Below are 14,055 nucleotides of genomic sequence, written 5' to 3' on the forward strand. Positions count from 1 at the left end.
TGAATACTTTTCTACTATGCACTCTAGATCCCCTTCACTTGGTAATGGTCTCTCTTCACTGCCACCTCACCAATGTGCCCCAGCTTATCCCAGTGACTTCAACCAGTGTAGGAATATAAAGGTCCATGGCCAGATCAACCTAGCTGGGATATTCAGCAGGCATACACACCATTGAATATACCTGGCTGTCTTAAAGTAGCCAGATAAGTTTATGTGGTTAACTTTAGGATTGCTCTTTGGCAGTCCTGAGGTTATTCAGCTGAAAATTTGCATTATCTGGATAGCTTAGCTCTCTGCCCCAGAACACCCCTGACAATCAAGGCTAATAAGTTATCCAACCAGTTGGGACTTAGCCAGATAAATGCACTGAATTTAGACCTCATAATGTTTAGCAAATGGAATGTTGGTTGGCCAATCACATGTGGGCTTAGCTGGAACTACACAGCTGAGGTGCCTTCTAAAGACATTGAAAGTTATGTCCTTGAGGGTCTGAACCCTTGGTAAATCTGAACCTTAATGTATGTTTCCGATTCCATCTTCTAAATGCATTAGCCCCCATGTATAGGGTTCTATTACTGCAGCACCTGCTCCTGCCTTCCTCCAAAGCCCCTGAGTCACATGCAACTGAGACATCTCTCGCTCTCTTGCCTTAAAAGCTGGCTTCCCACCCCTGGGGGCTTCACCGTCTGCCCTGAGGAGGGATGAAGCATCCCAGGCTAGTCTGCTGCCTGATCTCACAACCGCAGAATACTCACCTACCTACAGGGCTGGGGAATCAAGATCCAAGGAGAGAAAAGGCCCAAGGCAAAAACAATAAAAATGTCTGCTTTCTGATGGGCTACACATAGGAATACGAGCCAGGAGGTTTATCTTCAAAACCGTTAGGCCAGCTAACTCAGACGTTAGCTGAATTAATATTTGGGCACATATCTGCCTAACGTATTAGGTGGCTAAGGGCCTCATTTACTAAACATTTTTCCCATAGACACAGAATGGGAGAAAAGCCTTAATAAATCAGGTCCTAATTTAGGGGCATTCCCAGGGCGTAACTGAATACTTTTCTACTACGCACTCTAGAGTTACCTGGATGACATAGGGCCTCATTTTCTAAAGTATCGCAGGCCTGCGATACTTTAGAAAATGAGAGGCGGGGGGCCGAAACGGGGGGGCGGTCCTGCGCTAGCCGGCAGCCATCGCACGGTCGCGGTGCGATCGCTGCCGGTTTCGCACCCAATAGCGCCACCATAGAAGGTGGAGCTATTGGGCGCGAAATAGGACGCGAAAAGGCCCTTACCTTTTCGTCGTCCGCGGCGTCGGCCCCGGTGACGCCCCGACTCCTCCTCTTCCGGGGCCAACTCCGCCCCCATCTCGGTATCGCATGCGATAAGGGACTTTTCGCGTGCGATCCGTCTGGTAAATGACCCCCTTAGCCGGCTAACTCTGGTCATGCCAAAGAGCTGTCCTAAAGTTTAGGCGGCTATGGTTAGCCAGCTAACATTAAGATAGATGGCTGTATTCAATAGTGCAGTCTCACTCTAGAATATACCTCCAAAGTTAGCCAGATAAGTTTATCTGGCCAATTTTGCTAGCTGGACTGTGCTTGAATATGGAGCTCACGAATTCTATTAGTGAACATTGTTGGGGAAGCAGCAGGCTGGATGATGAGAGAAACAATAGAAAAATAACTGAGACAAATCTCTGGTTATAGCGCTTTCCATGTCTTGCCAGTCTCCAGAGCTCTGGAGCAGAGACTCTCAGGGGTGCTGCATGTGCTATGTCAGGATATATTTACTGTAATAAAGATAACTGTTTCTGCTTCAAGGCTGCTGCCTCCTGGCTCATTCAATGCTGCTCGCCAAGAAGGACAGTAGATAATCTGCCAAGTAAAAAAAAATTACAACATTCAAACCACAATGTATAAAAACATTAACACTAATGCAAATACGGGATAACAACCAAACATAAAATAGTCTAAAAATTCAAAACAAACCAATAAAACTGTTGTAGTCTGACTTAAAAGTTGTCTTGATCCCCAGCAAAATTTATTATAACACCATCTCTTTGAAGGACCCCTGGGAATGGCTGAAAGGACTCGATTCCCAGTAAGAGTTGCTATGCTGGAGCAGAATTACAGAGTAGAAAAGGCCTTAGAGAAAATAATGAGCAATTCGTGAAAACGCAATAAGTCAGACTCTGCTTTAAAGCGACTCTGGCGGATGATTCCAGAGAGAGAAGCCAGCAACGACGCTGATAGTGCGGGAGCAAGATTCATTCGGCTAATCAGATTGGCTTGTGAATGGGAATTACTAAAGATCTTTTAACCACTGAACGCAAACAACGTGAAGAGCAGTAAAAAAAACAGGTCTTGGAAAGGTTGGTGCAGCGAGGCCATTAATGGCTTTAAAAACTAAAGCAAGGGTAGTTTGGCCAAAACAGGGGAGATGTGAGAATGGAGGGGTGTGCCAGTGACCAAGCAAGCTGCTGAGATCTGAATAAGTTGTAACGCAGGGACTGCTGATTGTGGGAGACCCAAAAATAAAGAAGTACAGAAGTCTATTGAATTCATAATGAGTGCATGGGTTACCAGCTTTAAGTCACGAAGATTTACTAGACCACAATAGGCGGAGTTTATGAAAAGAACCCCTGACTGGGAAATTAATAAAGAAAGTAGGCTGTACTGCTACAAAGCCCACGGCTCCTTTTCCCTTTGTAGTTTTCCTTTGGAAATTGCCTACACGATACATGTGTACAAAAGTGCCACATGCCTTGTACCTATTTACTCAGGTGGCAGAACAGAAGCTAACACATTGCTAATCTCCTGACCCAAACAACTCCCACCCCCTGGGAATGCCTGTTTCTAAACTTCCTGGAAGTTCAGACATTGTGAAAGTCCACATGCACTTTTAAGCACTCTGAGGGGCACGCTTTCCCCCGGGGGGGGGGGGAAATCCATCCAGGTGACTGCTTAGTGACCTGCCAAATCCCTTGAAAACTGTCCCGGGGGAGGATAATTTTCAGCAGCTTGTGTAGGGCTAAAGCCCGCGTACTTTAGCCTGGATTTTCAAAGCAGACTTATGCGCACACAGTCAAAACAACTTGTGCGCAGGGACATACTCGCAAAGTAACTTACCGTGCATGCTTCGGAAGATCGAAAATGTGTAAATCCCAGTTCCATCCCCTTACCACCCCTCCCCCCCAAACACTTATTTGCTGTGTAAAAGCATGCGCAAAACTGAAAATTACCCCACTATGACTATGCAGACCCAGTGCAAAGGGGAAGCTTAAGTCAAAGCCAGAAATTCCAAATTGAGAGACACTGGGAGAGAAAGTGACTCGTGCAAGGTCACGCAGATGCTCACTGACTTTCACTACAAAAAACTGATCATATTCAGCAAATATATAGTCACAGAAACATGGGATTTGGATATAACTCTGGTTTGACTTCAAGGGTGATGGTAACTCCAAACCTAAGCAGCTGAGAAAAGTGTTACACTCCCTAAGGGCTTTCTTCTCAGTTAGGAAAACTGCATTCTGGCCCTCAGAACTTTTGTTGTGGAAGGTTAAATTTCTCCATTTGCTCTGGTTTGCTATTTTGTTCAATTTCACAGTCTGGTTCTAAATAACCCTAAAAAAAAAGTCAATTTTCTGTGTAAATCCCCTTTACAAAGCCTGGAAAGTGTTATGTTTTTGTAAGGATGTGAACCCTGGGCCGAGGTGAGAGATGTCTCTGCCCACAGGGAGGAGCCCTGTGAGCCTCACCGTCAGTAGGTGTCAGGGGCGGATTGGCCTATCGGGGGATAGGGCATCCCCCGGTGGGCCAGTCACTCCAGTCACGTGGTCTGCCGTGACAGAGCCGCACTCGGCAGACCACGTGATGCGTCCTGGGCGGCGAATCCCTGGGCCTGTCTTCCTCGGGAATCTGCCGCTGGTAGGCATGGTCTCAGCAGCGCAGGACACAGCTGTTAGATGGAGACTTTATTATGAAGGAAGGAAGGCAGAGCCCGCAGAGCGGGAGATGCAAATAAATACAGTTCTGAGCAATGGGGTATACCCAGGGTGATGCCACTGATGTGAAGGTCTGGTAGTGGCCCACAGGGCAGGGTATGCCAGGAAGTCCCTTCAGACGAGTAGAGGTTATTTCAGAAGTGCAGATCCAGTAGTGGCCCATAGAGCGGGTACACCAGGAAGTCTCTGTAGATGAAATAGAGATTACCTCAGAAGTGCAGATCCGGTAGTGGCCTGCGGAGTGGGGTACGCTGAGGATGTCTGTATTGAAGATGGTGATAGTGAGGTAGTCAGAGATGCAGAAACCTGGAAGTGGATCTCGTAGCTGGTACGGCACTACCCTGCAGCGCAGGGTATACTGGAACAACTTCAACTGAAGAGGGAATGGTAGTGGCCTGAGGCATGGTCTACACCGTAGGGAGACTTCAGTAAAGCTGGAATCGTAGAAATCTGTAATAGGTACTCACAAGTGGAAGTCCCAGGAGAAAGGCCCGAGAAGTGGGACAAGAAGAAGTCCAAGGCAGAAAGGCCCGAGAAGTGGGACAAGAAGAAGTCCAAGGCAGAAAGGCCCTCCGAGGAGCGGATAGCCAGGACACGGAAGGGTCCCCGAGGAGCAGGTACCCAGAGCATCCACACGCCGAGAGAGAATCTGGAACTGAAGTCCAAGAATGAAGCGGATTCAGCAACGAGGGAACTCCTTGCTAACTCGTACAGCAGCGAGTTGATGTCATTCGGAGGGGATGCCCTCGAGGTTCCCGCCATGACGTGTACATAGGAGGCCCTTGCGCGCGCCTTAGGTGATTCCGGAAACAAGATGGCGATCGTCAGCGCCCACGCCGTCCCGCGAATGCCGGGGAGGTCGGCGTTGGTTGGCGGAGGCCGCCATTCTTCCTAGAATTAACGGAGCAGGGAGAAAAGAGGTGAGCATTAGAGGTCGCAGCCATCTGCGAACGACGGGCGTAACAGAAAGATGAATAAGCTCTTGAATTATCTCCTCTTCACCCTCCATGCTACCAACATTCTTCTCCAGTTGAGCTGTTACCCATATCAGACTACTACCCCTACAGCTTAGGGATCGTAGCCCCTGGGCACTTACTAGCAGAAGGCTCCCAAAGGCAATAATCCAATTTATACAATAACAAATCTGTGTAACTTTATTCTATATACCTTTAAAACTGAGAATGGCTTTCAAAGCCCATAAAAAGGAAACTTTTCCTTTGCTCACCAGTAGGCTGATGAAACGCGCACTGCTCAACAGGCAATTGGACGTGCGTTTTGGACATGCGTCCATAATTCCGGATGCAAAACAGGGGTTAGCACATCCAATTAGTGCATAGCTAACAGCGCTCATTACATGAAAATTCATGTTGTTGAGGCTATTACCTATTTCCCCCAAGGCAAAAAAAAAACCATTTTGTGCCTGATGTGCACATTTTTACCCTTAAAAATTAACACCTGCTCTGGGGCAGGTGTTAATTCTTGAGGAGCTCAAAAGGTTTATCGAAAAGCAAAAAATACTGGCAATATTAAGTCCGAGGAACCAAAAAAGAAAACCCTTAAAAAAAACAAAACAATGTGCCAGCAGTCAAGTTAGAAAAAGGACCCTCAATTAACAAGCGTCCATTTTCCTAACCCGTGGTGGTGCACAGGTTAGGAAAATGGATGTTCGTAAAATTGAGCGTCCGTTTTCCTAACCCGCTGGCAGCCACCTCTCCTGGGCGCCTACTGCTGAGGAGATGCTAGGAGCGTACAATTTCCCCAAGCAACTCTTTTTTACCACAGCAGTCCATTTAAATATTGCATCAGGCACCCCGAAGAGGTGCAGCCGCACGCATTAGGAGAGTGGGCACTCAATCACAAGTGCATGCCGATATTGCATTGACCTGCGGGTCCTTAATTCATGTCCGCAGAGATGATGAAGATGGCAGTCCAGCACAGCCCTTCTGACAGATGTTGAGTGATTGATATCCTTCTTGCTTTCTCTCCTCGGGATCTGGTTTTATCTCTCTTTGAGGACACATTCACTACCTTTTTTGATTGCTTCTTTCCTTGTTGTTAGTATACTCCTGCTCGCTGTATGTGTTCTATAAATATGTTTTTCCTAAATTAGATAATTTACAGTTGGGTTTATAAATATGCATATGCAGCCTTGCTTAGGGGACAAGGCTTCCTTATTTTCTATTTATGGTTACAAAGATTTGTACAATAATTTTAAGATACCTTGCAGCTAAACCCTTCCATAGCTACTGAATTGTAGCGCACAAGTATTCCTATCAGCTTTCAGCTGTTTTTGTGTTCAAGGAACAAGACCTTTCATATTCTCTGAATTTTTTGCAAGTCCCAGGATTTCCTTGCTGCAGTAAGAAACAAAGCTGAAATGCTATGGGCTGGTAGCACAGCCTAGTGGTGAGAGTATAAAGCAGCAGACCTAGGCACTCTTCTCAATCAGTGATGCCCTATTAATTTTTTATGAAAAAGCAGTCAGCATCTTTTCTTGACTATGCACCATGCTTTAGTTTCATCAAGCAATCTAAGGTGCTTGCTGCTTGACTTTTTTGAGGTTGTTGGGTGACAGGGCCAATTTGTAGAACACTAGCACATAAAATAAATGGCCTGCACATTTATACATTAGAAATCTAAATACATTATGAGTAATAATATAGAAGTCATCAGTAAAACTCACCAGATCTCCAGGAAAAATTAGTTCAGCTATAAATGAGAAGCCAATATTGTATAGCATTTCAGTTGGATCAGTACTACCTTCTGCTTATCATTTTTATAGTGCTATTAGCCATATGTAGCACTGTATAAATACATGAGTCAGTCCGTTTATATATCAATCAATCTATCTATCTTCCAATCTATTCAAGGCATTCAAGCAAGGCAAATAAGAGACTCACTCTAGCATTTTAATTTATTATGAAAAATGGTTAAAAACCAGCAAGGCTCTCTGACCAGCAACCAGGGATTAAAACGTAAAAGCAGCTTCAACAGGTGGGTTTTTAGGCTGGTTTTGAATATGCCAGAGAGGAAGCGTGATGCTGCAACTCAGGAAAACTATTCCAAATGTATTGATCAGACACCTAATAGTTAATAATTGTAGATTAGGACGCGTGCCTCAACCCCAGCACCCGGAACTAGTCTGTAGGACGTGCGCATGCGTCTGTATCAAACATGCGTTTCCGGGCGGCAGCTAGCACAGTATAGTCTATGCGCATGCGGCTCTCCGTAGCACACTGCAGCGCGTCAGTATTCTGTGCGCATGCGTCAAGGCCTAAGGCGCGTCTCCAAGCAGCCCCCCGGCAAAGTGAGTGCTTTGTGCGCATGTGCCAGTCGTGGAAGGCCGTTGCGCGCAGGCGCAGCAGGTGCTACCGAGTGGCGTGTAGGAGCACCGGTCTGTCCCACATATCTCGTCTCTGTGGCTGGGGTGAGACGCAGCAGGCGAGGGCCCCCTGGGCATTTCTTAGCCGGGATTAACTCTGGTAGGAACTCGCCTGCCACACACGCTCTTCAGGTATCCTCCTTCCATTTTCCCCTCCCTCTCCACTGTGCGCTCTGTCATAGCAGCGTAAGTGACCTCTGCCGTGGGCTCACAGATGTAAAGGGTACGATTCTGTATGGGAAGGCATCTCGTCCCGCCCCCGCGCTCATTTCTGTTCCCATTCCAAAGCTAGGCACAGTATATTTGTGTAACGGGCCCGCGTGTATCCAGTGCCTGTTACACAAATATACAGGACTGCATAAAACGAATAAAGCAGGCATATTGACAGCTTCCATGTTTAAATTGCTTCTTATTGGCTGTATAATGCCTTGAGTTCTGAATTCAACAGCACCATCTGGGTACCGGGAATATCTAATTTGGGATACGGAACAGGACTCAGCTACCGGCAGGCATTACAGGAGGTGGAATGTTATAGTCACTTATCGACAGCCTAAGTTAAGAACATAAGAATTGCCATGCTGGGCCAGACCAAGGTTGTTACGGCGGTTACTACCCCAAACCAAATGTGCCTGATACTTCACTTTCGATGCACATCCAGCATGGCTCTCTGCTTCAACGGCAGGGGAGAAGAAAAAAACTGATACCTCACGCATATCCAGCATAGCTCCCTGCTTCAACGGCAGGGGAGAAGAAAAACAACCAATAAGGGCTAATAACATAGTCTGGGTAAAACAAATAAGCATGGGTGCAGCTTGCTTATTGCGGCGGCTACTACCCCTAACAATCAAGCTAGATATTTCACTTGGATGCAGCTCCATCACTGCTCTCTACATTAAAGGTGGGGGTGGAAGGGAAATAGAACCAAGAGCTAAGAGAAACAGATAAGTATGAGAGAAAATATGTGTGAAGCTTGCTGGGCAGACTAGATGGGCCATTTGGTCTTCTTCTGCCGTCATTTCTATGTTTCTATATATATATGTTTAAGGTCCACGAGCCCAGCATCCTGTTGCTGACAGTAGTCAATCCAGGTCACAAATACCTCGCAGATTCCATAAAGTAATTCCTGTTACTCACTCCCGAGGATAGCAGTAGCTTTTTAAAAATCTACTTGGCTAATAATATGTTATGGACTTGTCCTCACCTCTTACTCTACTACGCTTGTTACCTTGCTCACAGGTTCCAGATCTTGATAGTGCCCCGAGTGAAGTAATAGTGTCAGAATGTTCATGCTTTATGAATATATAAGTGTTTAGGGCTTTGATATGGCTGTTTTGAGGCATGGGCCTATTTATATGTTTTTGTAGAGCACTGTGTATATCAAGAAGCGCTATAGAAGTGATTGGTAGAAGTTGTCTGTTTTTCTCTAATGCCCAAATATGCAACAGGCTTCAGGTTGCTTTGAAAGACACAAGACATCTGGTCGGAGAAGACAATGACACCACTTAAAAATTTCACAGGTTTCATATTTTAAATCAGGATTTGAGTAGAGACTCAAATCTTCCACTGTACAAGAAATCGAACTTCCATTTTTATTTTCACTCCCTGCAGAATTCACAGGAAGAGATGAAGAAAGTGTGCCAGGATGTCTGAAAAACTCAAACATCCCATAGTATTTGGGCAAGCAGTGATCGGCCCGCCCGGCTCAGGGAAGACTACCTACTGCCTGGGCATGCGGGAGTTCCTGTCTAAACTGGGGCGCAAGGTGGCGGTTGTGAACCTCGACCCAGCCAATGAGGGAACACCTTATGACTGTGCCATTGATATCTCAGAGCTGATCACGTTAGCAGATGTGATGGACACCTTGAAGCTGGGACCAAATGGTGGCCTCATCTACTGCATGGAGTACCTGGAGGCCAACTTGGACTGGCTACAGGAAAAACTGGGCAGGTTCAAGGATCATTACTTTCTCTTTGACTGCCCAGGGCAGGTGGAACTGTACACGCACCAGGCTTCTGTGAGAAACATCTTTGCACAACTGAGCAGGTGGAACTTTCGGGTATGTCGTCTTAATGTTTTTAAAAAGGAATTCAGAGAGGGCCACTTAACTTGACCACATGCTTATTGAGGAGGAAGGAAGCATTATTACAGTGCAAAATAATATTCATATAGGAGGGTAATGTACTCTGATGCAGCATCTCAGTTTTCCTGGAGGTGCCATCTTCACTGTTTAATGTTTACACAGGCCAGTTTGTGTGACCTTCATTGGAATCTGATCTGGACACCAAGATTATTACCCCTGTTCATACTCAAAGTGGCTTTTAGTGCATTTCACTTAGAATGTGCACAGAATAGGAGCATCTCAGTTTAACTCCTCATCCAAAAGAGATTACTACTAGCAACACAGTGTTCCCTGGTACCATATTGGGACATTGATTCAATGCTAACTCTGAGGGTAGTGCATCTTTTGTTGACCCACAGCAATACTACTTGTGGATTTCCTTGTGAGATTTATTCTGGCACTGACTTGACCTCTCCTTGCCTAGCTTTGAGACAACATTATATAGGAGCCCAGTCTACTGTGACATTAGGAGTTATGTTAACATTTTTAAAAAGTTTGAAAAGAGAAGGCAAATTTTGTTAATAGTTTTCTCATCTAAATTAGTGTTGTGGCAATGTTTCTTGAAATAAATTTGAGTCAAAATACAATTTTGTGCTTTTGGGATTTTTAAATTCAAAATTGTAACAAAATACCATGTTAGGAAATACATATTTAAGTATCAGCAAGCTTTGTTCATTTCAAAAATCTGGCAGCTGAACTTGGGACAGTCAAACATTTTCAGAGACGGTGACATTTTGGAATATTGGCTGCAGTACTAACTTCAGAAGAAGTTTGGGCAGCTTCTTGGAGTGGAAAAAAGAGCTTGAAGGTATGATGGGCAGGCAGCACCCATGTAGTTACTGGTTCGACTTTAAAAGCAGTTGCCTCATCCTACTTACCCTTATGTTTTTTCATTTCTGTATCACTAATAGAGAACACAGTTCTGCTTTCATCTGTTAGGTTTACTCTGCAGTAGCTAAGATTGCACATCAGCTTGATTGGTGTCATTTTATTTTATTTTTTCATGTTTCCACAATGCAGCTGGCCGCCGCGCATTTGGTGGATTCTCACTACTGCACAGACCCTGCCAAGTTCATCTCTGTACTCTGCACCTCGCTGTCCACTATGCTGCATGTGGAATTGCCTCACGTTAATGTGCTCTCCAAAATGGATCTGATTGAGCAATTTGGAAGGCTGGGTAAGAGGAAGACTGGGAAACTGGAACCAAAATGCAATGTGAGCACCAAAATGAGGTCTATTTTGGGGAAAAATGCCCTGGAATAGAAAGGTTTAAAAAAAAAAAAAGCTTCTTCAGGTTTCTGTTTCTCTCACCCTTATACAAAAACCATAGTGGGTCCCATATGTGTTGCAACTTCCTCCTTCGGTAGCAATCTTTATGGTAAAACAAGAGCTCTTTGCACACATTCTTGTATTGTGTGTGTTAATTTCAGGTGCTTAGCACACCTCTGCCACTCAAAGGACCATTGAAAAAAAAAAAAAGATGCAAACTGACCAGCATAATCACAGCATGCTGACGCTGTGCCTCTTCTTTTGTGCAGCTTTTAATCTGGATTTTTACACGGAGGTGCTGGACCTCTCCTATCTGGTGGATCATTTGGCCTCAGACCCTTTCTTCCAGCATTATCGTCGTCTCAATGAGAAGTTGGTGCAGGTGATTGAGGATTACAGTCTGGTCTCCTTTGTGCCCCTCAACGTGCAGGTAATAAAATGGTTTCCCTTGTTTTAAACTGTAGAAAACCTATTTAGGGGTAAACACTCTGAATATTATATTCAGGGAATTATTATTATGTCAGGGAATTAACAACATGGAGAGCAACATCTCCCTTCTCACAGTGGGGAGTGACACAGCACTGTGGTTCAGAAAACAGTGAAAAGGACATGTTAGCAGCTGAGTAACCTGCCTAGGCTCTGCAGCTTATTGAAAACGTATATAAATTATCCCTCACCTAATATCCTCTCTTCTTCCAACTAACATAATAGGGTTCAAAAGAGGGTTGGACAAGTTCCTCAGGGAAAAGGCCATAAAAGTTATTAGCCAGGTAGATGTGGGAAAGCCAGCGCCTATCCCTGGGAGTGAGATAGAAGAAATGGATCAAAGATTGGGGATCTGATGGGTACTTGTGACCCAGACAGGATGCGGGGCTCGATGGACCTTGGTCTGACCCAGCATGGTACTTCTTATGTTCCCTTTCAGGATAAAGAGAGTATGCGCCGGGTAATGAAAGCAGTGGATAAAGCCAATGGCTACTGCTTCGGAGACCTAGAGCAGAGAAGCCTGGAGGCCATGATGTCAGCAGCCGTGGGGGCGGACTTCCAGTTCACCTCGTATCCTTTTGCACACCAGCATGGACGAGGGCTCCTGAGGAGACAGGATATTGCTGGTACCATATTGAAAAGTTTGTTGTTCTATCATCTATGTCTCTCCCACACGGGCGTGGAGGGCATTCACTGCTGTAGACTCCATTCTTAAATGGTTCTGTCTAAATCACTCCTCTTGACTTTGTATTTTAGGGGGATGGGGAGGAGAAGATTGAGCTGCAAGCTGAGGTTTTTACTGTTTCATTTTTTTTTCCTGCTCTCATCCCAGTGTTTTCTGGGACTTGTAATCCTGTGAATCATCCCATCTGAAAAAAAAGCACTACAAATCCCAAGTCTAGTCCAAGTGCATTGACCTTCTCTGCCCTTCACAGGACCCTTCTTCCTCCTCCCTGCTAGTGCTCGGCTGGGTGAGCTGCTGATTGGCCATTGGTGCAAACTGATTGTCCTTAACATCTACCTCTTCAGCACGCTAGCTGTTCAGGAGAAGTATGTGCAGCCTGAGGATCGGACGGTGGAGCAGGAAGCGATGCAGCTGTGATACCGGCTAACCCCATCCCCTGCTACCCATTGGTGAAGTTCCTCTTTAGATAGACAGATCTTCATTTGTGAAGGGAGGTGGCAGACACCAGGTGTCCAATGCTCTGATGGTATCCCTTCCAGCCAGGGAGAAAATTATTTAACATGGGCCTGGCCCCCTCTCTGGGGCTCAGACCTTATCCAGGTTACAAGGGAAAGGGACAAGTTCTGAATCATCTCCCCTTATTTCAGAAGTGGAAGCTTGTGCTCTGGGTTCACTGGAAGCAGCTAATGCCGTGAGAAGAAACCTTCAGTCTGGATGAGAACCGAAGAGGTGGCATCATGGGAGTCACCCCCTCCCTGCGGCAGGTTGGGGTGATTACTCGGGCGGTGACACAGGACTCGGAACAGCTTCAGGGAAGTAAACGGAAGTCCCCTGCCGGGAGGAGCTCTACCTTTCTCCAGCTGCCCTTGTCGGCAGGCAACCTCGGTGGCTGCTCAGATTGTATGAGGCAGGTAGATGTTCATGAGGAAAAAAAAAAAATTCCTTTTGATATTTAAAATAGTTATTTTTTAATAAAATATTAAGCCTTTTAACTTCCAGTGTTTTCTGTTTTGCTGATGCAGGCAGCAGCGGGCAGAGCTTAGGACCCCCCCCACACAGCCAGGGCATGAGGTGCAAGACCTTGATGGCGAATAGCAGGGTCTCTGTGCTGCCACAGGATGGGGCTGTGGGCACAAGAGTAAGCACCAGCTGCTTTGCCTGGGTGGCAGAGCCAGGGATTACGATGGACCACGGGGCCACTCTAGCCAGCAGGACAAAGTGTACTCAGATCAAAACAATGTCTCACTTGGGTATCAGAATTTCTTCATTAGCACAAACACACAGAGATCATAGAGGGGGGAGAGCCAAGCCAATGTGTGATCATCAAACAGCAGCGAGATGAGGCCAGTGTGTCCTGTGCCCGCAGGCACTACGCTGGCGCTCTTCATAAACAGGCTGGGACTGGAGGGCTAGATGGGTAATTACAGGGTGACTGTGTCTGTGCATTCATCCTTCTTTGTTACACTTTTAGGTGATGGTTAACTTTCTACTGGCAGTGACCAACTCTGAAATCTTTTTCCCCTTTGCTGCTTCGCAGACTTAACCCACCACTACGAGCATGGGAATGGAACAGCTCCTCTATGAGGAAAGACTAAAGAGGTTAGGACTTTTCAGCTTGGAGAAGAGACGGCTGAGGGGGGGATATGATAGAGGTGTTTAAAATCATGAGAGGTCTAGAACGGGTAGATGTGAATCGGTTATTTACTCTTTCGGATAGTAGAAAGACTAGGGGGCACTCCATGAAGTTAGCATGGGGCACATTTAAAACTAATCGGAGAAAGTTCTTTTTCACTCAACGCACAATTAAACTCTGGAATTTGTTGCCAGAGGATGTGGTTAGTGCAGTTAGTATAGCTGTGTTTAAAAAAGGATTGGATAAGTTCTTGGAGGAGAAGTTCATTACCTGCTATTAAGTTCACTTAGAGAATAGCCACTGCCATTAGCAATGGTAACATGGAATAGACTTAGTTTTTGGGTACTTGCCAGGTTCTTATGGCCTGGATTGGCCACTGTTGGAAACAGGATGCTGGGCTTGATGGACCCTTGGTCTGACCCAGTATGGCATGTTCTTATGTTCTGTTCTAATTTATATTTTGTTTCGGAGGCAAC

At 45.7% G+C, this 14,055-nt stretch overlaps 1 protein-coding gene across 5 annotated transcripts; it reads left to right on the forward strand.

Moving 5' to 3' along the window:
• The first annotated feature begins 7,287 nt into the window (after positions 1-7,287).
• On the forward strand, positions 7,288-12,956 carry GPN2 (GPN-loop GTPase 2). 5 transcript variants are annotated; one of them, XM_029571399.1, is made up of 7 exons: positions 7,322-7,519; positions 8,996-9,443; positions 10,527-10,683; positions 11,045-11,205; positions 11,701-11,831; positions 12,291-12,395; positions 12,594-12,956. In XM_029571399.1, exons 2-6 carry the CDS (start codon positions 9,030-9,032, stop codon positions 12,361-12,363), a joined length of 936 nt encoding a protein of 311 aa, XP_029427259.1. In that variant the 5' UTR covers positions 7,322-7,519; positions 8,996-9,029; the 3' UTR covers positions 12,364-12,395; positions 12,594-12,956. The 5 variants fall into 5 exon arrangements, with proteins under 5 accessions (XP_029427257.1, XP_029427259.1, XP_029427256.1 ...); XM_029571397.1 differs by lacking the exon at positions 7,322-7,519 and adding an exon at positions 7,288-7,312 and having other exon boundaries at positions 12,291-12,956; XM_029571396.1 differs by having other exon boundaries at positions 7,322-7,573; positions 12,291-12,956.
• The last annotated feature ends 1,099 nt before the right edge of the window (positions 12,957-14,055 follow it).

This window comes from Rhinatrema bivittatum, chromosome 11, assembly GCF_901001135.1.
Source record: "Rhinatrema bivittatum chromosome 11, aRhiBiv1.1, whole genome shotgun sequence".
Taxonomy (NCBI): domain Eukaryota; kingdom Metazoa; phylum Chordata; class Amphibia; order Gymnophiona; family Rhinatrematidae; genus Rhinatrema; species Rhinatrema bivittatum.

Coding starts and splice junctions, on each gene's coding strand:
- GPN2 (XM_029571397.1), top strand. CDS start 9,030: ATGTCTGAAAAACTCAAACATCCCATAGTATTTGGGCAAGCAGTGATC. Junction 11,206..11,700: donor TTGTGCCCCTCAACGTGCAG/GTAATAAAATGG, acceptor GTTCCCTTTCAG/GATAAAGAGAGTATGCGCCG. Junction 11,832..12,290: donor GCGGACTTCCAGTTCACCTC/GTATCCTTTTGC, acceptor CTACCTCTTCAG/CACGCTAGCTGTTCAGGAGA.